The 26662-nt window shown below is 47.5% G+C and overlaps 1 protein-coding gene across 1 annotated transcript in view; it reads left to right on the forward strand.

Moving 5' to 3' along the window:
• Window positions 1–26662, forward strand: part of PAPPA (pappalysin 1) — a 295498-nt gene that overhangs the window by 107606 nt on the left and 161230 nt on the right. Inside the window, exons 8-9 of the mRNA XM_084821073.1 lie at window positions 12949–13077; window positions 15717–15808. Coding sequence (XP_084677199.1) covers window positions 12949–13077; window positions 15717–15808 — 221 coding nt within the window. The remainder of the gene's footprint in view (window positions 1–12948; window positions 13078–15716; window positions 15809–26662) is intronic.

Below are 26662 nucleotides of genomic sequence, written 5' to 3' on the forward strand. Positions count from 1 at the left end.
ATTCCCAGAGTAGTTCTGCTGCTGAGGAGGAGCAGTCGCTCTTTCGGGAGAGGAGCGCGCTCCTTTTTCCCAGGACCAACAGCTGACGGAGATTCCTCCCACCCACATTCCTAGTTTAGAAAGCAGTCCAGGGAGTGTCTCAGCACAGATAGCAGACTGGGTGGATGTGTGGCGCAGACTCAGAGAGTGGCGCCAAAGGGTTCGCGCTCAAAGAAAGGTTGCGCCCAGAGGATCCAAGGGAAAAGGGGAGGGATTCTCCCTAGTCCTTATATCCAGGGGTCTGCCAGTAATTGCCTTTCAAACGGGGACCAACTGTTCCAACTTAGGGCATAGGGATGCTGCTGCTCAGATCTAGTTGCTACCTGTAGGGTTGTTAAGTTGTAAAAGAAGAATAAAGCTTTGAAAAGAATCCCTTTGTCTGCATCTGGACTTGGCTACTGGATTAGACTGAGAGAGCCCTCCAAGGAGCCCTTGACACTTGGTATAAGCCAGCAACCCTAAAGCATGTGCTCTGCCATTGAGCTACAGCTCCTCCTTAGCACTGAGTGTTGGACTAGATGCTCTCTCCCTCCAAGTCTGTGATCCTGTACTAAGAAGTACCTATGGATAGGGATGGACGAAAGTCCCTTACCTGGTCCCGCAGCTTGCTTCGCGGTGGGGGGGAGGCGCTTCGGTTCTCCCCCCGAAGTTCAGGCCGGGGGGGAGGCACCCCGCCTTGCCCAGCCAAAATTCAGGCCAGGGGGGGAGGCGCCCCACCTCGCCCGGCCAAAATTCAGGCCGGGGAGAAGCACCCCGTCTCCCCGGCCGTGAAATAAAAAAGTAAATGTAAACACACACACACACACATGTGATAGGCTACGTAACAATTTATGTAGCCTATCACGGCTAGATTTCCAAAGTCAGCCATGGTAGGCTACGTAAATCGTTACGTAGCCTATCACGGGTGACTTTGGAAAAAAAAAGTGCGTATGCAAATGGCGGCGCACATGGGCGCCGCCATTTGCGTTCCTTATTTGGGCCTGGGTAGTCTACGTAAAGATTTACGTAGACTACGGAGAAAATAAGGGCAACGCTATTTGCTATTTGCGTTGCCCTTATTTTCGCCGTAGTCTACGTAAATCTTTACGTAGACTAGACGTGCCGAAATAAGGAACGCAAATGGCGGCGCCCATGGGCCGCTGCCATTTGCGTACGCGCTTTATTTTTCCCCCAAAAGTCACCCGTGATAGGCTACGTGACGATTAACGTAGCCTATCACGTCTGACTTTGGAAATCTAGCCGTGATACGCTAAGTAAATCGTCACATAGCCTATCACGGGTGTGTGTTTTTTGTTTTTTGTTTACTTTTTTATTTTGTAATGGCGGTGGCGGCAGCCGGTTGGGAGACCGGCCGTCGCCCCTGCCCCCGATGAAACACCGCCGGGACCCGCCGCCGGGAGGGACATTCGGCCATGGTAAGTCCCATTCCGGGGGGAGGGCTGGGGGTCGGCAGAGAATTTCCCCAACACTTTCGGGGGGCCGAATGCCTCAGCGCTCGGCCTCCTGGAGATTCGTGGAGAAATTCTCCGCCATCCCTAATTGCAGCTTTCCAGGGACATGGGGAGAGATTTTCCCCAGCCCTGCCATTAAAGATCCTTTTCACTGGAGATCCTTGGGATTGAACCTGAGCCCTTTTAAACACTTATTATCCAGCTCCTGAGCTATGCCTCCCCTGCCCCCCTTGAGTAGCATTTGTCTAGATTACCTTTGAGTAGGGATGGCGGAGAATTTCTCCCCGAAACTTCGGGGGGCCGAGCGCCAACGTGTTCGGCCCCCCGAACAAGTTTCGGGGAGAAATCCTCCTCACCCCCCCGCACCCCCCCCCCCGGGACGGGACTTACCTTTTGCGAATGTCCCTCCCGGTGGCTGGTCCGGCCGGCGGTTCGGCGGGTTTTCGAGCGAGGCGGGAGCGGCAGCCAGTCTTTCGACCAGCTGCCGCCGCCGCCATTGTAATGAAAGAAAAAAAAAAAAACTTCCCCTGATATGCTACGTGACGATTCACGTAGCCTATCACGGCTAGATCTGCAAAGTCAGCCGTGATAGGCTACGTGAATCGTCACGTAGCCTATCACGGGTGACTTTAAAAAAAAAAAAAAAAAGCACGTACGCGAATGGCGGCCCCCATAGGGAGCCGCCATTCCCGTTCCTTATTTGGTGGCTGTAGTCTACGTAAATGTTTACGTAGACTACGGCGAAAATAAGGGCAACGCAAATAGCGTTGCGTTGCCTTATTTGCAAATAGCGTTGCGTTGCCCTTATTTGCGTTGCCCTTATTTTCGCCGTAGTCTACGTAAACATTTACGTAGACTACAGCCACCAAATAAGGAACGGGAATGGCGGCTTCCTATGGGGGCCACCATTCGCGTACGCGCTTTGTTTTTTTGTTTTTTAAAGTCACCCGTGATAGGCTACGTGACGATTCACGTAGCCTATCACGGCTGACTTTGCAGATCTAGCCGTGATAGGCTACGTGAATCGTCACGTAGCCTATCAGGGGAAGTTTTTTTTTTTACTTTCGCGTTCGCGGCCGGGCGAGGCGAGGCGTCTCCTCCCCGGCCTGAATTTCGGCCAGGCGAGGCGGGAAGCCTCCCCCCCGGCCTGAATTTCGGCCGGGCAAGGCGGGAAGCCTCCCCCCCCGGCCTGAACTTCGCGGGGGGAGCAGCGAAGCGCTCCCCCCCACCGCGAACAGCCTTCGACGACAGGTAAGTGACTTTCGTCCACCCCTACCTTTGAGATCCCAGCTGATTCCACATCCCTATGACTTTCTAATCCCTACAGGGAGAATTGCATGTGGCCAGTGCAATCTTCCCACTACATGTCATCCAGTTCCCTTGTTCACAGGAGTCTGGAATTGCTCTGACTCACACCAGGTGGGAGAGCTGAAGATTAATGAGCCCCAAAGGAGCTGTTAATCCTGCAAAGGTCCAGAGAACACTGTGAGGACATTGCCAGCTCCTAGGGATGTATGAAAGTTCCGCCACAGATCTCAGGGAGGTCAAATGCCAGTGCATTCGGCCCCCCGAAATCAGTGGCGGAACGGCCCGCCACCTCCCCGGGATGGGACTTACCTGGGGCAGATCTTCGTGGCGGTGGCTCGGCGGTGGCGGCTGCGGTGGCCGGTCTTCCGACCGGCTGCCACCGCCGCCATTTCCAAGTTTAAAAAAAAACAAAAACAAAAAAACCTGATAGGCTATGTAAAGATTTACGTAGCCTATCACGGCTAAATTTAAAAAAAAACACCGTGATAGGCTACGTAAATGTTTATGTAGCCTATCACGGCTGATTAAAAAAAAACACGCACGTACACAAATGGCGGCGCCCATGGGCGCCGCCATTTGCGTACACGCATGTTTTTTTTTAATCAGCTGTGATAGGCTACATAAACATTTATGTAGCCTATCACGGCTGACTGCAGGGACGCAAACGGCAGCGGCTACGGTTGCCGCCATTTGTGTCCCTGCTAGCCAGCGGCCGGATGTCCGGCTGCTGGTGGAGCCGGCCAGCGGCTCCGCAGAATCACTGCGGAGCATAGCTGGCTGGCCAGGATTCCGGGGGGGGGGGGGAGAGGAATGGAGCACCTCCCCTTCTGGCGAGGATTCCGGGGGGAGGGACGGAACGCCTCCCCCTGCACCATCAGCATAATCCCCGAAAGGTCAGTGATTTTCGTACATCCCTACCTGGTCAGCAGCTGGGTCATTGCTGGCAGTTGAATCTTCTTCTCCCTCTTCCTGAGTAGACCCTTCCTCCTGCATACACCCTTGGTGACAGAACCTTCTGGTAGCCAAACGTCAGCTTTGGGCATCCCACCAGGTTCCATTGCCATATTTAAGGTTTTGGTACTAGTTAAAGGTTTGGGTACTAGTGTACAAAGCCCTAAACAACTTGAGACCAGGATACCTGAGAAAGCAACTTCTCCTTACCAACATACCTGATCACTGAGGTCATCAGAGGGCTCTTGGTTGTTCCATATGGACCTACGGCCTGACCGGAGTCCACCCAGAGAAGAGCCTTCAGTGTGGTGGCCCCCTTCCTATGGAACTCCCTGTCTCTGGAGGTCAGGCAGGGGCCAACACTCAGTTGTTTTCAGCACCTCCTGAAAACAGCACTGTTCCAGGAAGCTTTCCTTGGTTGACCAGCCTTGGTTTTATTGGCCCTCTGTGTTTTTTTTAAAGAATAATTTTTATATCATGTTTCATTCTTCTGATCTTCTGTTTATTTTATCTCTTCTTGTTCACCGCTCCAGAATCTGTTTCGATGTGGAGCGGTACACAAATGCTGTAAACAAATAAATACATATTTGCTCTTGAGAGCCAGGGGACAATGGGGGAGGATCAGGGATCAAGACGGGGTTTGGGTGGGGGGCTTATTAATGGTGGGGCAGGTGAGGCAGCCCTGAGATGGGGCTCTTCAGGCTGACTTTGGACTGCTGCGGATTCTTCTAGGGCTGCAGTTCAAGCAGGGATCTTCACAGACCCCAAGCTTCTTCCAAAGAGGTTGGACCAGAATCTGGCTCAGATGAGGTCTTGACAGCAATCTAGAAATGGTCAAGCTAGCCAGCTTTCCTGTCACATGTACCCCTTAGGCAATCTTACCTTTTAAGGGCTGAAATCAGAGGCTACCAACTATCCAGTGCCGGGCAGACAGAGGAGATCCTCTCCTCCACACCTCACCAGCCCTGCTTTTGTGGCTAGATGTGTGTTTTCATGCATCTAGCTGTGGCTTTGGGGAGAGAAGGGGCCTGGAGACTGGATAGGAAGCTGTCTAAAGCAGCTTCCATCATCTCCTCCCCTCCCCACCCCCAGGAACGCCCTATTTTCACTCTCTCTGTGCTCCATTTATGAGCACGGAGATGGTGGCAGTGTGGAAAGAACCATGCTGGCTGCAAGGGGGAGGGCAGCACAGTTTCTAGGAACCAGACAACCTTGGTTCCCAGAAACTGAAAAATTCTGTGGCCGTCTAGACACTGTCTAGTGGCCATAGGATTGCTCTCTAAATCAACCTTCCAGTGGAAAAAAAAGAAAAGGGAGGATTTTGCACCTGTTTCTCTCACCTCGACCAAACAGAGAGAGATGTGACAGCAGCTGAAATAACAGGGGAGTGCAAAGGGGCCTGAGTTTTGACATCATTCTTTCATTTACACATTTCTACCCCCCACCTCCGAGACACACACATGGCTTAAACTTCAGACTCAGACAGGGATTCACATAGTGTTTTAGCCTCTCTCTCTCTCTCTCTCGCTCTCTCTCTCGCTCTCGCTCTCTCTCTCTCTTTAAAAAAAAAGAAGAAGAAGAAGAAGAAGTCATGAGATGAAAAGAAACCTCCCTAGGTTTCTTCGTACATTGTGAACAATTGGGCAAGAAGTAGGAACAGGAGGAGTGGGAAAATGAGGTGGGTGGAGAGGGAAAATCTATGTGCCCTAGAACGAGCCTCTCTGCAGTTGGTGTAAGAAGAGATGTTGCTCTTGTTGCTTTACTTCAAGGATGTATGGGACCATGAAGGATCCATGCTGGAAATCCATATTTGCTAAGTTGTCCTTCCAGCCAAAGACCAATAGTTGCCAAAGTGATACACCTGTGTTGCAGATGTAAACTGCTGCAACATCACATAGAAATGATCTTTTCATGTATGTAAAAATGAAGGATGTTTTCAGTCTACAGAATAATAGATTGACTGATGTGCATTTATTGAGATTTAGAGTGCCATCCTATGCATTGTATGAGCCTCATGTGGCACAGAGTGATAGGTGGCAGTATTGCAACCGAAACTCTCCCCATGACCTGAGTTCGATCCCAGCAGAAGCTGGGTCTCGGGTAGCCGGCTCAGGTCGACTCAGCCTCCATCCTTCCGAGGTCGGTAAAATGAGTACCCAGCTTGCTGGGGAAAGGTAGTCACGCGACTGGGGAAGGCAATGGCAAACCACCCCACTATAGTCTGCCATGAAAATGCCAGCGAAAGCGGCATCCCTCTAAGAGTCAGCAATGACTCGGTGCTTGCACAGGAGGAACCTTTCCTTTCCTTTCCTTTGGATTGTACTCTCAATAGGGATGTCAGAGAATTCCGCGATGGATCTCAGTGAGGCTGAATGCCAGTTCATTCGCCCCCCCCAAACCTGTCGCGGAACGAAGCCCCCGCTCCCCCAACCCACGAAAGGTGCATGGGACGAAGTGCCCGCTGCCCCCACCCCACGGAAGGCATGCAAAATGGAGCACTTACCTGCTCCTGTCCGCGCTGCTGTGCGAATGGTGGCTGTCCTGCGGCCGCCATTCGCTTGCTCCTCTTCAGCCATGATAGGCTACGTAAATACTTACATAGCCTATCATGGATAACACAGGGACGCCATTTGCGTCCCTACGTAGGCCATGATAGGCTACGTAAGTATTTATGTAGCCTATCATGGTGTGGGGGGGAACCCGCTACGGCAGCCGCCATTTACGTCCCTGCAGGGCTGCCCAGCGGCCGGATGTCTGGCTGCGGGCGGCTGGAGCCGGCCGGCGGCTCTACAGCTTGGCCGCGGAGCGGAGCCGGCCAGCCAGGATTCCGGGGGGAGGTGCGGAGTGCCTCCCCCCCCCGGCAAGGATTCCGGGGGGAGGGACGGAGTGCCTCCCCCCCAGCGGAACCCGGCAGAGCCAGGTAAGTGGGGTTTCGTACACCCCCAACTCTCAAAAGATGGAGAGCTCTGATGACCTTGGGGCCCTCTGTCTATCCAGCGCCCTGCCAACCAGGGACGTATGAGGATTTGTTCCCGTTCACAGCCGTGAATGTGAGCGTGAGCAGGAATGCAAATCTTGGGAAATGTTTGCAATTTCCCAAACCTGTGTTTGCGTTTCAAAATGTACATTTGCACAAATGTGCACTTCTGAAAATCTGCATTTGCTCACAAGCGCAAGTACACACTTGTACATATGCAAAGCTGCACAAATCCCCCCCTTGCATTTTCACACTTTAGCCTGTGGGGGGGAAATATGCATTTTCTATTGGGGAAATGCACAATTTAAAAAACGTGTATTTCTTTCAATAGGGAAAAAATGTGCACTTTAGAAATGTGCATTTTCCTGATCAAAATTGCAGATTTTTTTCTCTAACACACACACACACACACACACACACTGCACATGTTCAGGAATGCAAACAAGACAAAATGATCTTCAAGGTAGAATTCGGAACCTCAATGAGCTCAATGTCACATGTTCACCATTCCCTACTGCTGATGAGAGCCAGGCACGGCAGGAGCGGGATGGAGGCTTTTACCATCTCCAGTTACATTATTTACTTCTGAGCCTGTCTAGCAGACTTACCATCAAGTGGGCAGGACAAGCAACAGAACGTCTTGTAGATCCAGCAGATCCACGAGACTCCTCCTGTTTGCCCTCCCCACTCATCAGAATGCCCCCTTTCCTCCCTCTCCATCCCCTTCCAAGGTCTCTGTTGCGGCCTTGAAAGAGGAACCACCATGGTGCCTTCCATGGCAGCTGTGGGGGATGCAGGCAGAAGATCCACATTCCTGCCCCAAGTATCGTAGCTGTGGTGGTAGGTCCAATCTGGGGGCCTGTCAGGGGAGCGAGAGGGCTTTGGATCCATCAAAGCCTCCCCTCCCCTTGACCTGCCTATGATGCCCCTTTTGGGGGCCTATTGCTGGCGGAAACAACATCACTGGTGATCCTTTGCTGCAGAGCTTTCCATGGGTGTCGTGGGATCTCCAGAACAGATGGGCCACTGGGCTAGCAGAGCAGCTCATCCACCCCATCCTAAGACCAGCAGGCCTAAGGCCTTTGGGGAGGCTAGGATTGCTCTGCCCATATTTCATTTCTGTTTGTCCTCTTGTCTTGTTTTGACCTATGGACTCACAAAGCCACTCACAACATGTGAAACAAAATTAAATAACAATGAAACTCTCAGTGAAATTTAAAAGCAGGGGATCATAAAGATAATAACTGCTGAACTATGTTTACCATCCTCTTCGAAAGGTTAGCGGAATAAACCTGGTGGGGCTGCATTGGAAGGGATTTCACAAACGGGGGCTGCCCTAGGTGCGCCACAGAGTCTAGGCTTACATAAGAACATAAGAAGAGCCCTGTTGGATCAGACCAAGGGTCCATCTAGTCCAGCATTGTATTCACACAGTGGCCAATCACCTGTTGATTGGGAGCCCACAAGCGGGACACGAGTGCAACAGCACCCTCCCGCCCATGTTCCCCAGCAACGGGTGTACATAGGCATGCTGCCTCTGATACTGGAGGTAGCATAGAGCCATCACATCAGGACTCACACCAAACAATGGATGATCTTTTGCCATATAAAAAGGGAAGGGCACCCAAGCTATGACTGCAAGCCTCAAAAGTTGCCAATCTTTAAATCTGGTGGTGTCATGTGTGGCTACATAGATAGATATACAGTGAAACTGGAAGTGTATAGGGAGACTCTTTTCTCCCTCTCACATAATAATAGAACCCGAGGTCATACTATGAAGCTGATTGGTGGGAGATTCAGGTGAGATAAAAGGAAGGGCGTCCTCACACAGCATATAGTGAAAGCATGGGAATCGCTACACACGATGTAGTGATGGCCACCAACTTGGATGGCTTTAAAAGGGGATTAGACAAATTCCTGGAGGAGAAAGGTGTCAATGGCTACTAGTCCTGATGGCTATGTGCTACCTCCAGTACTGGATACAGTGAGCCTATGTACACCAGTTGCTGGGGAAGATGGGCAGGAGGGTGCTGTTGCACTCATGTCCTGCTTGTGGGTTTCCCATGGGCCACTGTGTGAACAGAATGCTGGACTAGATGGACCCTTGGTCTGATCCAGAAAGTCTCTCCTTATATTCTTAACTGTATCCTAAGGCAAAGCTTTTTTCCCGCTTCATCTTTGGGGTGCTGAGAATAGCTGAGCATGTAGTTGATGGACATTAACAAAACAAGCCCCATTAATTGTTCCAGAAAGGTTAAGGGGGCTAGGTCATGTGGAATGATTAGATGGTGGAAGTCTATTGATGGAGTTATGCCAGGAATTCCCACTGGAAGGAGACCATAAGAGGGACAAGGAAAAGACAGACTGATGGTGCAAAGGAGAATTTGGAGGTAACACGAGTCATAAAAGGGAGAGGGGTTGATGGGAAGCATCCATAGATGGTGGCTCTAAGTAAATGTGTTCTTGGGGTGTGGCAATGATTATTATATTGTTTTGGCATTTGCGTTTTGTGTTTAGCTCTAGAAGTGCAACCAACCCTTTTGCAAAATAAGTCTGTCTAAGAAGGTGTGAGAAGGAGGGTGTGTTTCTTCTTGAGACTTTCTCACCTCACTCTTTTCGCAGTGGGAAGGCCAATCCCCCCTCAGGCTCAATGGAATGGGCTATGAACCTCCTGCATTTTTAAACTAAATGCTAAAAGTACGCATGGGGCCAAATCAGTCAATTTGATTTTGACTGAATCAATTTGCCAAATCAATTTGACACAATCAGTCTGGGTCAGTTTCATATGTGTTTGTTCATAAGTCTGTTCCATTTCTGCATCAATTCGCTGTTTTTTTAACAAAAAATGCACAACATTTTGCATTCTTTTTCATGTGTTTTCCACAAAATTCTCATTTTTGTACACATTTTTACTGTTAAACTTGCATCTTTGTGTGCATTTTATCTCACAAGATGTGTTTTTGTGCGCATTTTTGGTACATTTCCTCAGCTGAGAACGGTCTCACAAATGCGGGGAAGTGTGAAAACTGAAGGATAATTGCATTCCAAATTTCATATTAGTCTGGGAGGTGCAGATCAGGTCAGTTCGCTTAAAAATGCAGAGTGAACGGAATCCTCAAGCATCCCTTCCGAGCAGTTCTGCTGAATGCTCTCCTGATTCAACGAAACTGGGGCTGAATCTACACGTAGCAATTATACTGTTATCATACCATTGTCATAACTATTGGTGCCCATTGGTATCATGTGTACCAATAGTTATGAGAACGGTATGAGAACGGTATAACTGCTATGTGTAGATTCAGCCTGGGGCAGAATCCTGGGGAAGGATTCTATGCATGTTTCGACAGAAAAAAAGCCCTACAACTCCCAGCTGGCTGGGGAATGCTGGGAGTTGTAGGACTTCTTTTCTGTTGAAACATGCATAGGATTGCACCTCTGGTCCCTGCTGTGTGGCAGGAACTTCTGTTAGATAATCTGGAGCTTGTCTGCTTGTTTTGTGATTCAGAGAGATCTTCCTTTGGTTCATGTTAGCTGATAGAAATTGTCCTGGTTGAATAGACTTCTTTTCCTGCTTTGCAGCACACCAGTGAAAATGTTTGTAAAGCATTACATCAGATTGTAAGACACAATGTACATACCATCTTCTTCTTTTCTTCTTTTTTTTCTTTTTTGGTTGAAAGTAGTTCTCATGCAAAAACAAAATAATTATTAAACAGATATTCATCTCAGTGGTAATAAAAAAAAAAAAAACATTTGTTTTTTTACCAGATACCAATGGAACTCTCCATTCAGTGATACATGCACTCTGTCCTGGCTCCCTGTTGTCTGGGAGATAATTCACATTTTTATTACCCTCTACTGCATTATCAAATTATTCATTCTTCTGAAGAAACAGGAGTAGATATTCCAGTTTCATATAAAAACATAAACACCCCCCATCTGGGAAATAGTGGCCTTCTCAGTGGCAGCCCCCCATCTCTGGAATGAGCTCTCCAGTGAGCTCCTGCCCTGCACCCCCTAAGCTAGCCTGCTTTCTTCAGGTATGGTGGAGTACGCTGTCCCATTTCCGGTGTCAAAGAAAGATTCAACTTCCAGTCCAGTCACCCTTTGTTCATGGAATGGGAGAGGAAGCCATCTCTCGCCTCAGGCAGCAAAATGTCTTGGACCAGCCCTGGTCCCTTTCCTTGGTATATCTGTACCGTTTGTCCTTATTCCAACTTTTCAAGAATGCCTTTTTGTAATGTTAGCGTGAGTTGCGGAAATAATAATTAGGGATGTACAGACTGTGTCAAATAATCCGCTCTGTCTGGGTTTCGCGGATTGTCAGGCACCTTTTGTTCCATCATCCGCTCACAGATGGATTCATTTTTTCCCCCATTGTGTGGAAAAATAGTCAAATAATTCCATAAGAGGGTTTGCAATAATTTACATAATTTACCTTAGGACGGAACCTTTAGTGTATTGTCCCCTATTCCATTCCACTTTCCCCTGTGTATATTTACCCATCTCAGCAGAAACTTGCATAGGAGAAGGAGAAGAGCCTTCAGTGTGGTGGCCCCCTTTGCTTGGAACTCCCTGCCCCTGGAGGTCAGGCAGGCACCAGCACTGTGCTGTTTCCAGCATCTCCTGAAAACAGCACTGTTCCAGGAGGCATTCGTTAATTCACCAGTCACAGTTTCTATTGATATTGTGTTTTTTAAAAAAATAGTATAATTTTAATCTGGTGTTTTCATCTTTTTATCCTTTTACTGTTTTATCTCTTGTGCTCAACGCTCCAAAATCTGTTCTAGATACGGAGCGGTATATAAATATTGTAAATACATAAAGAAATATTTTCCTATGAATAAATATGCGTAAATTTCGGGAAACTAAAAAAGAAAGATCCAGAAGTCCATAGACTCTGCATGGCCTGAGGAGATCCGCCCGCAGCGGATTCCGCAGGTCAGATTCTTAGGAATCCGAGCTCATTTTATCCATCTCAAATTTCTTCAGCATCCCTAGTAGTTATCCCCCAGGGGTTTCAGACCCCTTCTTGGGTCTCTAGGGGAGAAAAATCTGAGTAGGAGAGTTGATGCACTGTGCATAATGCACATTTGCATAAATATGTCATCAACTGCCAGGGATCAGAGGATTCTGACACATATCCCCCATGTATCCCTATAAGGATTGTACATTTATACGTGCCTTTTAATTGTATGCTGCTTTGGAAGCCAATCTTGGCTGGAAAAAAAATGAGATAATTATCCCACAGAGAAGCCTTCTCCAACTTGCCAGCCTCCAGAAATTTTGGACTACAGCTCTCAGCATTCCTGATCATTCGCCATGCTGGCTGGGTCTGGAAGGAGGTGACGTCCCCAAACATCTGGAGGGCACCAAGCTGGGGGAAGCTGCTGTATACTAAGAGCAAACCCATTCTATGAGTGTGGCTCCTTATCAAGCCAAAACAGCACTATCTTCTCACAACACAAGCAGCCTTGGGCGAACCACCCTCCAAAATATATCCTAAAGAGCCCCCTTCCACCCACCCCCCAAATCAGCGCAGTGAGGACTGAGCATTGTTTCGGTTGTGGAAAAAATGGAGAAGTGGAGCAGGCGGGAGCTTCCTAGAAGAAGATGTCACTGGCTGGCTGGAACACTAAACTGGGAAATTCCACCTTGCAGCCTTTCATTGTAGGCCCCACCTGTACTATTCCCATGGCAAATTGCCACTGTTTCCCATTGCCCTAGCAAGTGCTACTTATGGTGCCCAAACATTGGCTTACGCTAGTGCAGCATCGTTAGCATGAGCACTGCGGCACAGTTGAATACTACCCCAAGACTCCATGCATTGCACTCCCAACCATTTCATGCCCTCCGGTCTCTGAGGTTGATGTTGAACTATTGACAGCATGTTGTGTGTCCGTCGATTGCATCTTTCCTATTATATCTTTAAGCCAAAGAACAAATACCCTCTTGGCTTTCAAATCAGTGGAGGAGACGAAATGAATGTGTCCAGTGAATGGAGCAGAGCCTCCAACAGTGTCCAGAGGAGGTGGAAAGAGGCATTGTGCAAGGGCCCTTATTATGATCATGGGGATGTTCCAAGCGTCCCTCTTTTTTCACCCGTGAAATGTTGTAGGGCGTGATTTTCCAGGAGGCAGGATTCTATACTGAGTTTTGAACCCCTTCTGAACCCCTTCTGCATTTTATTCCCTGGCTCATGTCTCCTTCCTTTTGTTGCAGTGAGATTAGAGCTCATAGCTTATACACCTACTGGGTTTCCGTCATTTCCGGGACGGAAGAGAGTGAAGCGTCCCCCCCGCTTGCATATGTCCACGGAAGTGGTTTCTGTGGTGATGGGATCATCCAGATGTAAGTATCGATGCTCCTAGCTTGATCTTACTTCTTAGGATTATTTATTTTATTTATGATGTTTATAGGCCGCCCAATAATAAGGAGTCCTCGGTGGTGGCTGACCCAATAACACAGGTTAAAAACAATGGATATAGTGATAAAAATCTAAAGATCAAAAATGTATCTGCGAAGAGAAATAACTTTACCTGAAGCAATACCTGACAGCACGCCTCTTCCGAAACGAACCCACCCATACACTACATTCAGCATCTAAGGCCCTCCTCTGAGTGCCTCCTCCAAGGGAAGCTCAGAAGGCAGCAATGAGGGAGAGGGCCTTCTCAGTGGTGGCCCCCCATCTGTGGAACAAGCTCCCTGATGAGGTCCGCCTGGTGCCAATGTTATTATCTTTTTGGTGCCAGGTTAAGACCTATCTCTTTTCCAAGGCATCCGGCAGCACATGATGAGTTTTAATCGGTCCTGGATGTGTCTTTAGTTATGACTGATAATTCAATGATGTTTTTAGTTGTATGTTGTTTGTGTCTGTTGTCTGTGTGCTGTTATGCAAATGGCTTTTAAACTTTTTATATTGTATTTAATGTTTTAACGTCTATAAACTGCCTAGAGAGCTTTGGCTATGGGGCGGTATAGAAATGCAATCAATCAATCAATCAATCAATCAATGACTTCGCCTGTCACTGAAAAGATAACAATGTGAGTGTCAGGTCAGCCTCCTTGGGAAGAGTATTGCATAAATGGAGTGACACAACTGAGAAGGCCCTCTCTGTTGTTGTAGCTATCAGCTTAATTTCATTTGTTGGCAGCACCTGGAAGAGGGCATCTGAAGACGACCTAAGTAAGGGTCCAGGCAGGTACATATGGAAGGAAACTTCCTTTAGATACTCTGGCCCCAAGGCATTTCAAGTTTTAAAAGTCAACACTAGGGATGTCAGAGAATTCCGCGATGGATCTCGGTGAGGCCGAATGCCAGTGCATTCGGCCCCCCAAAATCCGTCGTGGAACGAAGCCCCCACCCCCCCAACCCACAAAAGGCGCGTGGGATGAAATCCCTGCCGCCCCCACCCCACGAAAGGCACACAAAACGGAGCACTTACCTGCTCCCATCCGCGCTGCTTTGCGAATGGCGGCTGTCCTGGCCGCCATTTGCTTCCTCTTCCTAGCCATGATAGGCTATGTAAATACTTACGTAGCCTATCACGGCTAATGCAGGGACGCCATTTGCGTCCCTGCGGAGGCCGTGATAGGCTCCGTAAGTATTTACATAGCCTATCACGGCGGCGGGGGGGGAACCCCAGCGTATGCAAATGGCGGCGGCTACCGCCATTTGCATACGCTGGTTTCCCCCCCCCTGCCGTGATAGGCTACGTAAATATTTACGTAGCCTATCATGGCTCAATACAGGGACGCAAATGGTGGCAGCTACGACAGCCGCCATTTGCGTCCTTGCAGGGCTGCCCAGCAGCCGGATGTCCGGCTGCGGGTGGCCGGAGCTGGCTGGCAGCTCTGTGGCTTGGCCACGGAGCGGAGCTGGCTGGGCAGGATTCCGGGGGGAAGGACGGAGTGCCTCCCCCCCATCAAGGGGGGAGGGACGGAGCGCCTCCCCCCCACCTCGGATGCCCCTGCGCGGAGCCAGGTAAGGGATTCGTACATCGACACTAACACTTTGAATTGAGCCTGGAAATAGATTGGAGTACACTGCTGCTGACAAAACACTGGTGTTGCATGATCGTATCAACCAGTCCTAGTTAAACTACAGAATTCGCTTCCACAAGATGTAAAGATGGCCACCAATTTGGATGGCTTTAAAAGGGGGTTAGACAAATTAATGGAGGAGAAGTCTATCCATAGCTGTTAGTCCTGATGTTTCTATGCCCCCTCCAGTGTCAGAGGCAGTGAGCCTATGTACACCAGTTGTGGGGGAACATGGGTGGGTGGGTGCTGTTGCACTCACATCCTGCTTCTGGGTTTCCCATCTACAGCTGGCTGGCCACTGTGTGAACAGAATGCTGGACTAGATGGACCTTTGGTCTGATCCAGCAAGGCTCTTATGTCCTTAGTAGCTGAGCAGCTGTCTCTTGGAATAACTGACATTTCTGAACCATTTTCGAGGGTAGCCCAACATAGAATGCATTGCAGTAGTGCAACCAAGAGGTTAGGGGTCAGCAACCTGCAGCCAATGGGTGAACATCCAGCCCTTGGCCTAATTTTACCAGCTCCAAATGCCTGAAAAAGTATTGGGGTGGGCAGGCAAAGGTTTAGACTCCAAATCAGATAGCTAAATGTTGTAGGCTCTCCGTCAACTCTTTGCCCACCAACTGATCCCTAGGGTTAAAAATGTGTACAATTTAAAGATCAGTAGTATGAACATATGCGGCTCTTGGGTTTTTAAATTGTACTGCATTTACTTAATAGTTTTCACTGTACAAGAAAGCGTTTTTGCTGGCTAGTTTCTTTTCTGCTTCCACCACATATTTCCCTATTTTTCCTTCACAGACTGTAGACTGGTAGAGAGAATAAGAGTTGTCCCATCTGATATAGTTCCCCCCTCACTCCCAGAGCTTCAAACCTTTTTTTTACTTATTTCCTTTCAACATACGAATGCCCCATATTTTTTTGTTGTTGTTGCTTCTTGTTCACAGAGACCTTGGGGAAGAGTGTGATGACATGAACAAGGTCAACGGAGATGGCTGTTCCCTCTTTTGCCGGCAAGAGTTATCCTTCAATTGCATCGGTGAGATTCTCTGCTCTGACGTCATTGGTGACAGAGCTCAACTGGTTGTCTTGATGAGAAATATCTAGCTATAGATCAACCTTTCCAGGGCTTGTGCCCTCTCATCAACCACAGCCAGCTTGGCCATGGTCAGGAATATTTTGTAGTCCAAGGTTTTGAGCATCAGATTGGGGAAGGCTGATATAGATACACACACACACACAGAGAGAGAGAGAGAGAGAGAGAGAGAGAGAGATGGATGGATAGATGCAAATATAGATTTAGATATGATGTGAGCAGAAACTGATAGGAAGAATGTAAACATTGTTATTTATTTAATTTAAAAGTATTCAAAACATTTCTTAGCCACCTTTCAGGGCAGAAGCCCTCCCAAGGTGGTTTACAGCAATAAAATACATAAAAACAGTTGAAATATTAAAAGTGATATAAACATAAAAACAATAAAAACAGCAATAAAAGCCAGCAATAAGACCAACAACAATGATAACAGCAGTAAACAGCAACAATAGCAGTCATGTCAAGAGAAGGCCATGGTAAAGTAATACGTCTTCAAGGCCTTCTTAAAAATCTGCAGTGACGGAGTATGGTGGACCTCTGATGGCAACTTGTTCCAAAGGTGTGGGGCCACTGCAGAGAAGGCCCTCTCTCACGTGTGATCACCCACCTGACTGCTCTCATGGGTGGGCAAATGATAAAGTTATTTATTTATGAATTACATTTGTATCCCACCTTTCTTCCATTGTGGAATTCTGTGCGGTTCCAAGGTGGTCTCCCATCCAAGCACTGACCAGACTCAGACCTGCTTAGCTTCAGCAAGGTGGCTGCCTCATGTGCCTTCAGACCTGGCCTTGAGCTATGTTTTCTAAGACCACAGTAAGGGTCAGGATCTAGGAAGTTGGGTCTCATGTACCGAGGAGGGTTGGCTGTCAGTCCAATATGTCAGGAAGCAGGTATGTTGTCAGACTGAGTCAAATGGGGATCATAATCCAGCAATCAGTAAAAGAGAGTTGGTGCTTGTACAGTGTCCTCACGCCAGAGACATGTTGCTTGGACTGAGGAGCAAATTCTGTGTCTTGGACTTCGTAGGGCCTGGAGGTCAGGGGTTGGCCTTGGGGATTAGCTGACTGAATCAATAGGCAAGTTGGTTCTGCAGGCTAGATGGCGCCCTTGCAGTGGTAACAAAGCAGGAAGTAAAGCTCCAGAATCTGACTGCTGGGGTTCCTGGTTCTCAGTCACCCCAGTCCCTGGTGTCATATACATTTGTTCTTCATGCATGTTCCCAGTAGGGATGTGGGAGGAATCCGTCCGGGGGGTGGGGTGGGATTCACTCAGTGTTCATTAGCTCGGCCCTCTACACTTCAGCTCTTTTCCCTGCAAGCTGGCCTGACTTGATCTGCATCGAGTCAGGCCAGCGTGCGGATTTCCCCAGGTTGTTTTATTTACGTAAATAGCAATGTGTTCAAACGGCATTATTTACACACATTTCACCCACAATTTGCACAAATTGTTACTGACACGTGCATAAATTACACAAATTGCACCCTGCAATTTGCGCACATTTCTATTTACATAAACTAAACACACAGACACACACACAGAAAAGGTTCCCGGATTTTCAGGAAAAAACCCCATGGCTCGGACTGTAAATGCAAGCTGAGTCGGGTGCTCACTGAGAGTCTGTTGAGCCCCAAAGGGGCCATATTCCACAGCAACAGGCATCCCTAGTTCCCAGTCGCTAATGTGTACAAACAGAGATGCTGAAACCTCTCTTGGAATCGCTTGCCCATAGTTCCAGAGAGGTGTGCATGTTGGGATGGGGAGCGGGAGGTGGTTACTCATGAATGAGTGGAAGGAATTCTGTACCAACTCACACCCACTCTTGTTTCTTGTTCCCCCCCCCCCACTTCTTCTTTTTAGCAAAACCTTTACACCTGTTAATGTTTTTATCTCTATAGTACTCCTACTGCAGTTTTAAGCGTTGGGGCTTTTAAAATGGCTAATTGTGTGTGTGTGTTCTTTTGGTTAATTCTTTGCAAGGCCACCTGGCAGGCCTTGACCAGGACAGTGAGTTAGAAACTAATGAAATAAAGAAACAAAACAAGTTCTGGGGCTGAGTTACTCAGGAATTGCTCCTGGAACCAGTGGCTCAAGAATTACTCCGTCCTACTGGCACCAAGGAGATTGTTCTTAAGGAGCGCCTCCAGCAACACCAGACAGGCCGCTTAACAAGAGCAGCCTCGGATGGCCTTCTCTCTGTCCCATCAGCCAGGACAGCTAGACTGGTGGGGACGAGGGAGAGGGCCTTCTCTGTGGTGGCCCCCACTCTGTGGAACTCCCTCCCTAGGGAACTCCGCCATGCCCCCTCTTTAATGAGCTTCCGTCGTGCATTAAAAACGTGGTTGTTCAGGCAGGCATTTGGGGTGGGTTAGGGTTTACTGTAGAATTTTATTGTTTTAAACTGTTTTATTGTACGCTGTACATCGCCCAGAGTGGCTGGGTGACCAGCCAGATGGGTGATTAATAAATTTATTAATAAATAAATAATAAAATAAATTGTGATTCAGATCTAACTTTTTACCAGGAGGTGCCTTGTGCAGGTCCCTGCTTTAGTTCCTCTGCTCCCTCCTCCCCCTCCCCCTCCCCCTCCCCCCCGCTCCCAAATTGCAAAACAGGAGGTAAAGTGACCTACTTCATAGAGAGACAATCATGAGGGAAAGGACAGTAAAGATAAAACTCTGCAAGATGAGCAACCCAATGCCCAAATACAATTCATCAGCAAGTTTGATTCTATTACTTCAGGACTCAATTCAGTGCAAGGTTTTTTTTTCCTCTGTCAATATGAAATGAACATAGCTGACGTAAGAATATTGTGTTCTTGCCCATTCTTGCTGTCACAAGTGATCACTCAGCTTTGCATAGAAATGTGCCTCTTGCAATTAGTGGCCTTTGGGGCCTATCATTCATTAATTTGTTGTTGTTTACCTCTTTGCATCCATGTGTAAACTGTAAGCACATCCACCCAGTGAGAATGATGCTTACATCTGATGCAGCCGGTTCTAGTACTGAATAGTTTCTGCCGTGATCAATCTGTTAAGTCTTTTAAGGTCTCGATTTTGTTGTGGTGGTGCTGTCTTGGCATGTGCTAAGTGGCTCTCTCTCTGGCATTTACCTTGCAATCCCAAACATGTTTACTAAGGCAAAAGCTATACTCAGTTTGTTGGAACCTGCTTCCTACTCAAGTGTGCTTAGGAGTTGCAATCTTTGCAGATGACGCTGCAGCATCCTGGCTCTGATGAGGTCTGCCTTCTGAGATTTCGCCCTCTCTCCATATTTATGGTTAATTCAATGGGATGGAGAAATCAATTCTTTCTCTTTTGCCTATGGTTCAGGCCTCTGTGACTCTAAAATCCCAAACCCACTAAAGCCTATATATCAGGAGGGGCCGTTGGGAAGGCTGTGATCTGAAAGGCCTGCTCAGAAGCAGAGGAGAGAGGGTGAAGAATAAGCCTTTGGGACCCAAAGTGGGTCCAGCTGAAGAAGTTGACACCTTCTTTGAGATGCTAATAAGTGGCCTTGAAGGGGGAATCAAAGGTACTTTATCCTTCCTTTTCAGAGGCGATAATTGCTTAACCAGATCTCTTTTGCAAGCCTTGCTTTGCCTTGATTAGCAAGGATTGTCCAGAACAATGGCTGGACGATGTTGAAGCGATCAAGAGGCCCCATAGGTTTGTAGCTCCAAAGATTTAGCAGTTGATTATATACTTGGGCATCCAGTTATTTTGTAAGGGTATCTCTGTGATTCCGAGAGCAAAGAAATCCATGCTGGTGGTACACTTGCCTTACATGGCCACATAAACAGCCAAAGAACATGACCAATGTCTGTTATTATTTGCAGTTTGGAAGCATGGTCATAACTGGGGACTCTGATTCAACAAGTGTTCACCGAGGCTTTTTGCCTTTAAAAATAAATAAATGGTAGGGCTCTTCTGTCTTTTTTTTCTAAATAAATAAATAAATGAATAAATGGTAGGGCTCTTCTGTCTTTTTTTTTTCTTCTGTCTTTTTTTTAATTTTTTTTTAAAAAAAAATTTAAAAGAAAAACAAAACACAACAACCACAGAAACACAACAACAATACACATACACTAAAATATCTCTTAAGATTGTAAGGTATCTACCTTTGGCTCCCCTTACACAACAAATAATAATAATAATAATAATAATAATTATTATTATTATTATTATTATTCTCTAGTTCTTGTCTTAGTTGTATATCGTACATTGAGTTCACAGACATTATCTCTTTTCTCCTAATTTTAACAACATCAGAAAAAAGAGAATCAACCATCTCAAAGTTCAAAATCCACATACATAGATATCATTTTTCTCTATTTCTTGTACAAATTCTATAAAATTTGTACAAGGCACTTTTGTCTTTCAGAGATGTACAACGTGCAGAAGTTTAGCAGGTACGGTGTTTATATTTTACCCCATTTGCACACTGGGCAAAACGTTCTAGCATATTTTTTTGTGCCACACATACAGGAAATGCAAAAAAAAAGAAAAGAGAGAGAGAGAGAGAGAGAAAAGAAGTCTAATATGTGTTTAAGAAATATTCCTTCCCTTTCAGCTGTGTGGATCAGCAAGGAGAGGATGCAGGATTATATCCACTGGAAGGAACAATAGAATTCCCATGCTGGAGTAGACCAAATTTCCATCTAGACAGCACTCAGCCTCCAACAACAGCAAGGCGGATCATAGAATCAAAGTTGGAAGCAGCAGAGGCTGGTGGCTCCAATGTCAGTGGGGCAATGAATCCGTTTCAGGTTTTAGTTCAAACTAGTCAGAACTCTAAAGAAACTATCCAAGGTGCTTCTACTCCTTGGATAGGTCCTTTAAAGTGCTGATTGAAGCCCGGAGCGGATTCACCGCCCCACTGGCATCGGGGCCACATCTTGGAGGTCATCTAGTCCAACCCTCAGCTCAGTGCAGGCTCAGAACTGCAGGGTGCCACTGCAGCATCCTTGCAGAGGGTTGTCTAGCCTCTGATGAAATGCCACCAGCGAAGGAGAGCCTGCCGCCTCCTGGGATAGTCTGTTCCTCTGCCGAACAGCTCTTCTCCATAGGATGTTTCTCCTAAATTTTAGGTGAAATCTGCTTCCCTAAAGTTTCCACCCATTGGCTCTAGTCCTGTCCTCTGGAGCAACAGAATACATCTGCTCCATCTTCTGCAAAACAGCCCTTCAGATGTTTTGGGGACTTTCAAAAGCAAGGACACAATGGTGATGGTCTCCTACTGTTCCTTGTCCATAGCCTCTGAGAGTCAGAGGCATGCTGCCTCTGAACTTGGAGGCTCCACATCTCTTACCTTGGTGAATAGCTCTTGACTGGCCCATCCTCCATGAATTTATTCATAAGAACATAAGAAGAGCCCTGCTGGATCAGATCAAGGGTCTATCTAGTCCAGCATTCTGTTCACACAGTGGCCAAACAGCTGCCCACGGGAAGCTCACAAGTGCAACATCATCCTCCCATCCATGTTCCCCAGCAGCTGGTGCACATAGGCATAGCACCTCAGGTACTGGAGGTAACACATAGCCATCAGGACTAGTAGCCATTGATAGACTTCTCCAGGAATTTGTCTAACCCCCTTTTAAAGACATCCAAGTTGGTGGCCATCACTTGTCTAATCCTTTTTTACAAGCCCCTGCCCTCAGTCGTCATCAACGTATCCCAGTGTTAGGACACTCAGAACTTTGGGGATATAATGTGCACATTGCCACCTTGGGCTGGGATGGACCATGGTCGATCCAGCCCAGGACTTTAGTCTCCTGACCAAGGTCCATCCAGTCTAGCCTTCCCCAACCTGGTGTCCTCCAGATGTGTTGGACGACAACTTCCAGCATTCCTGCCCATTGACCATGCTGGCTGTGGCAGCTGGGAGTTGAAATACAAAACATCTGGGTGGACCAGTTTGGAGAAGGCTGATCTAGTATCTCAAAGTGGTCACCTGCTTCTGGGTACACTCAATTAGGGAACCACAATGAAGGAGAGCTTTCCCTGTTTGTCCTTTGGGTGTAGAATTTGGCAAAGGAATATAAAGGTTCCATTCTCAGCTATCATGGATGATCTCTGTAAATTGGGTATAATCCATTATTATTATTATTATTATTATTATTATTATTATTATTATTAGCATCAGCACATTATGAAGTCATTCGGGCCAGTGGTTGTCATTTCATTTTCATGTGCAATGGATTCCATAAGTCAGGGATACACAACCTGGGTGCCCTCCAGAGGTTGGACTACCAGCTCCAGCCAGCATGGCCAATAGTCAAGGATTCTGGGAGTCATCATCCAAAAGCATCTGGAGGGCAGCAGGCTGCCCCCCTCCTGCCTCATGCGAGTCCTGCAGATGTGTCCTGAGTGACAGGCGATTCTTTCTAGATCAAACTGCAGGAAGAATTAAATCAAAAGTTGATGGGTTTGCCTTCCCAGCTGGAAAGATGCAAGCCCCTGTCCCTCCCATTCCCAGTCCAACCCATGTGATTTTAGGTATGCATCCTTCCTTTGCTGTCTGTGCCCGTTTCTGTCTTCCAGTGCTGCACATTTGCATGTGGGAGCTGTGGGTCATCTTGCCCAGACACAGCCACGCTTTGTTTCCGCGGCTCTCAGCTCCCGAGGCGCGTTGCTTGAGTGAGCTCCTTTGCCTGGAACTCGGTTAGCCTCCCCTTTTGTTTTCTGCTGGCTTCTTCCCCCGCCCACTCTAATCAGGCCTGGATCAATGTGCTTAGGCCATGGGAGGTAAGGAAGAGCAGTGGGGTAGGGGGTGGGGGAAAGAAGATCTGTGTGGTCTTTTCTGTCAGGCTGTCCTGGCCTACACACACATGTGCGTGCGTGCACACACACACAGCTGAGAAAAGAAAACAGATAAGATTAATAGTGTTTTGTTCCTCTGCGAGTGAGACGTTCTTACCGAATGCAAAGGCTACAGTGGGGTAAATAGATTAATTTGCTTCGGCATCTGGCAGTGCTTGCTTCACACAGGCTGATGCGGTGCCTTTGCCTGAGATGCCCCGCTTGCATCCTGCGCATTTCAGTGCTCCTTGTATGATCGAATGGCTTCAAAGCATCGGTTTGTACTGTGGGGAGAATGAGTGTGTCTGTGTGTGATTTGGTTTTTGCATGTCTTATATTCCCCACCCCCACCCTTACACACACACACACACACGCCAAATATGGAGTTTGGGATTTCTCTCAGTATGGAATATTTCACAGAACAGATATGTACATACCTGTCCTGCAAACAAGTCCTTTCTTCGAAAGTCAAGATTTTCCATCTCACCGTCTCCATTGGCCATCTTCACTAGTGCTGTGCACAGATGGCCTCTCAAAATTCTCCAGCCTGTTTGTGGGCAGAGAAATTGAGGGGATGGTTTCACCAAATTTCTCATAGGGGAGGAGAAATTCTCCAACCGCTTCTCACAGATAGGGCTCACTATTGGCAGGGGTTGTCGCACAGCTTCTTTCTTTTTCCCTCAGGGTTTTTGGTTTACTGCACTGCTTCTGTAGGTGGCAACAGCATCAGCTGCGGTGAGGCTTCCACTTTTCTGAGGCAGAATTTTGAGTTCATTTTGGTGGTATTTTTGAGCTTACCTAATCGCCCTGAGGTGGCCGAGGGTGCTGTGTGTGTTTTCTCTCTCTGTTCCACATCTGCCCATTGCTCTGCAGCCTCCCAGGCCACCTGCACTTCCTGAACTGAAAAAGCCCCATGGGAGGAATTGCCTCATGATGTCTATGAACTTGGCTAACAGCTGCCTTACCACCCAGAAGCCTTTGGGAGTATAGAAAGTGCCTCATCACTGTTCTGATGTCATAACAGTTGCAAAGAGAAATCTTGCAAGGGCATGCTAAGAACATGAGCAGAGCCCTGCTGGATGAGAGTCCACAGGGGTTCTGACTTTGGCGGGGCTGTGAATCTATTCTGGGTTTCAGTCAGGAACAGCCAGAACTCTAAAGGAGCTATCCAACATGCTGAAACCATTTTTTTTGGGGGGGTTATGACTCCTTTAGAGTTCTGTCTGGTTCTGACTAAGACCCAGAATGGAATCACCGGCCCACTGAAATCAGAGCCACCAGCCTCTGCTGGATGGGACCAAAGGCCTATTTAGTTTCCTACAGTGGCCAACCAGATGTCCTGATAAGAAGCCTACAAGCAGGTCATCAGGGCAGTTAATAAATTAATTAATTAAATGCATGTGGGCGTTTATCTCTTGCCTTTTGAGGGTAAAATCAAACTCAAGGCAGCATACAAGCACAAACGTTGTTCGCAACTATTTCAAATATAACAGTAAAAATGGAAGAACGAAACCTTACAGTAAAACGTAACAGCTGTAAATGAGCATCGTAAAACTTTGTGGCAAAAAGCCACATAGCAGAAGCAGGCTATTAAAAGAAACATATCAAAGGCTCAGATTAAAAACAAAAAAAAGCTCTCTGGAATCTAAAGAGCCCGTTTAAAAGCAGGGCAATGCAGACCCAGGGTGAGGGAATAGAAACTGCTCCTGGCAAGCGGTTTAGGTGCCACGAATGAAAAGGCCATTTTTTCTTGTCTCGGCTAGCCATACGTCTGTTGGCCAACGGAAATGTGGCTGGCAGGGAGAAGAAAACTGAGCGCAAATAAGCAGGTTAGAATGACAGAATTATCCAGCCTCTGCTTAAATACTACCAGTGAAGGAAAGCCCACCACCTCCCGAAGCAGCCTGTCCCACTGCTACACAGCTCTTAGATGTTTCTCCTAAGGCTTCCTTGCAGTTTCCACTTTCCACCCATTCATTCTCTGTCTGCTCCATTGTTTGCTCCACCTTCTACATGAAAGCCCTTCAGATATTTGAAGACCACTATAATTTTTCCCTCTTCTCCAGGCTAAATATACCTGGCTTTTTCAGCTGTTCCTCATAGGACTTGGTTTCCAGACCCCTCGCCATCCAGGTCACACCTTCTCTGGACATACTCTAGATAGGAGGTGCAACACTAAGGCCCCTGGGCTCTTCCCTCTTAGCTTCCTTTGCCTTTAAATCAGAAAAGGACTGGACAGCCCCAGCAGAGCTGGGAAACTGGTGGCCTTCAAGATCGTGGTGGCCTACTATTCCCATCTTCTCTCACTATTGACCAGGCTGTGTGGGCTGATGGGAATTGGAATCCAAGAACATCTGGATTGCCACAGATTCCCCATCTCTGAAAGAGGGGATGCCTTCATATAGGATATTTGTCCTCTGACAACTCTTCAGATAGAGAACCTGTAAAGTAGGACACCTGGCCACCCTACATGGTACGTGGGAGAATAACATGCCCAGAGGGCTGGGCTTGCCTCTTGATTCCCTCTCTCTGTTCCTCTTTGAAGATGCCCCTTTGCAGTGGCTCATCTCTCTGTAAATTTGAGTGGGACCTCATTGCCCCTAGAAGCCCCCACCCACCTTCTCTTTTGTGGGTTTAGACCAGCCGACCCTCCTCTTTCATAAATCAGGTCTCCTACCACCCCGACTAATCTTATTGTTTCGGTAGATGGCGGTGCATTCAGGGAAATAATTAATATTCATGAGCTCTGTTTAGGAGACAATTCTCTGGGGAGGCCAAAACGTCAAGTGAGTGACAAACCTAATTTTATATGTCTTTCCTCCCCCACCCCGTTGGCTTTCTTTTTTCTGCCCCCTTTCCTCTCTTTGTCAGGGAGGTAATGTGCTTAAAATAAATTGATGGATGACCATCCATATTCATGGAGAAAATGTTTTCCACACTCAACACCCCCCCACACACACACACACTTCTTTGCACACCCCTGCAAAGAAACTGGGGGTTCATAACAGCCAGCAGAATATTTCTGCACAATACGTCTTCTGGGTATTATTTTCTTCTTGTTCTTCTGGCTGGATTGATAAGCAGGAATTTTCCAAATCACTCCTTGAATGGTGCTGGTCCAAGACCTTTTGATGTCTCAGGCAAAGAACAAGATGGTGCTCCCACCCCAAATTACATGCAGAGAAGTCGACTAGACTGGCAGTTGAATCTTACCTCAACACTGGTGAAGGGGCAGCATCTTGCATCACCGCTGAGGGCAGCGGGCTAGTTTAGGGCGTGCAGGGCAGGCCATGTGGTACACACAGCTCTGTCCTCCAACACCTTGCCCCAATTCCCTGTCCCACCTGTGACAGCCACCTCCTCCTGCCAAATGGTAGGGCTGTTCCTATCCTTGAACAGTGGAACAGTAGTGGCAGCCGTATGTGTGTGATAATTTCATATCTTACAACATTTTACAGAGAAACACCCCTATTTCTCAAGCCAAGGTTCATGCTGCGAACATGTAGAGTTCCCATCCCCACCCCTACTCCACCACTCTGGCATGTTGTTGAAGTTGTCTGCCCTGCGTAGAATTAACAACCGACCCATATGCTACGCTCAACATCCCAGGCCCTCCTCTGGGTGTCTCCTCTGAGGGAGGCACGGAGTGTGGCAACAAGGGAGAGGGCTTTCTTGGTGGTCCCCCCACCAATTATGGAATGATCTCCCTGACAAGGCCCACCTGACGCAAACATTGTTATCTTTTCAGCACCAGGTTAAAACTGCCCTCTTCTCTCAGGCATTGGGCGGCCAGCATATACTGAGTTTTTTAATCAAGTCCTGAATTGTCTTTGGCTGATAGTTTAAAAAATGGTTTTTAGATATATGTTGTCTCTGTGTGTACTGTCTGTTTATGTCTTTTAACATAAATGGTTTTTGTATTTTGTATAACGTATTTTAACAGTTTTTATTTTTTGTGAACTGCCCAGAGAGCTTTGGCTGTGAGGCAGTATAGAAA

The sequence above is a fragment of the Heloderma suspectum genome, chromosome 14, assembly GCF_057233095.1.
Source record: "Heloderma suspectum isolate Gila_16-S chromosome 14, 16-S_ref, whole genome shotgun sequence".
Classification (NCBI taxonomy): Eukaryota; Metazoa; Chordata; class Lepidosauria; order Squamata; family Helodermatidae; genus Heloderma; species Heloderma suspectum.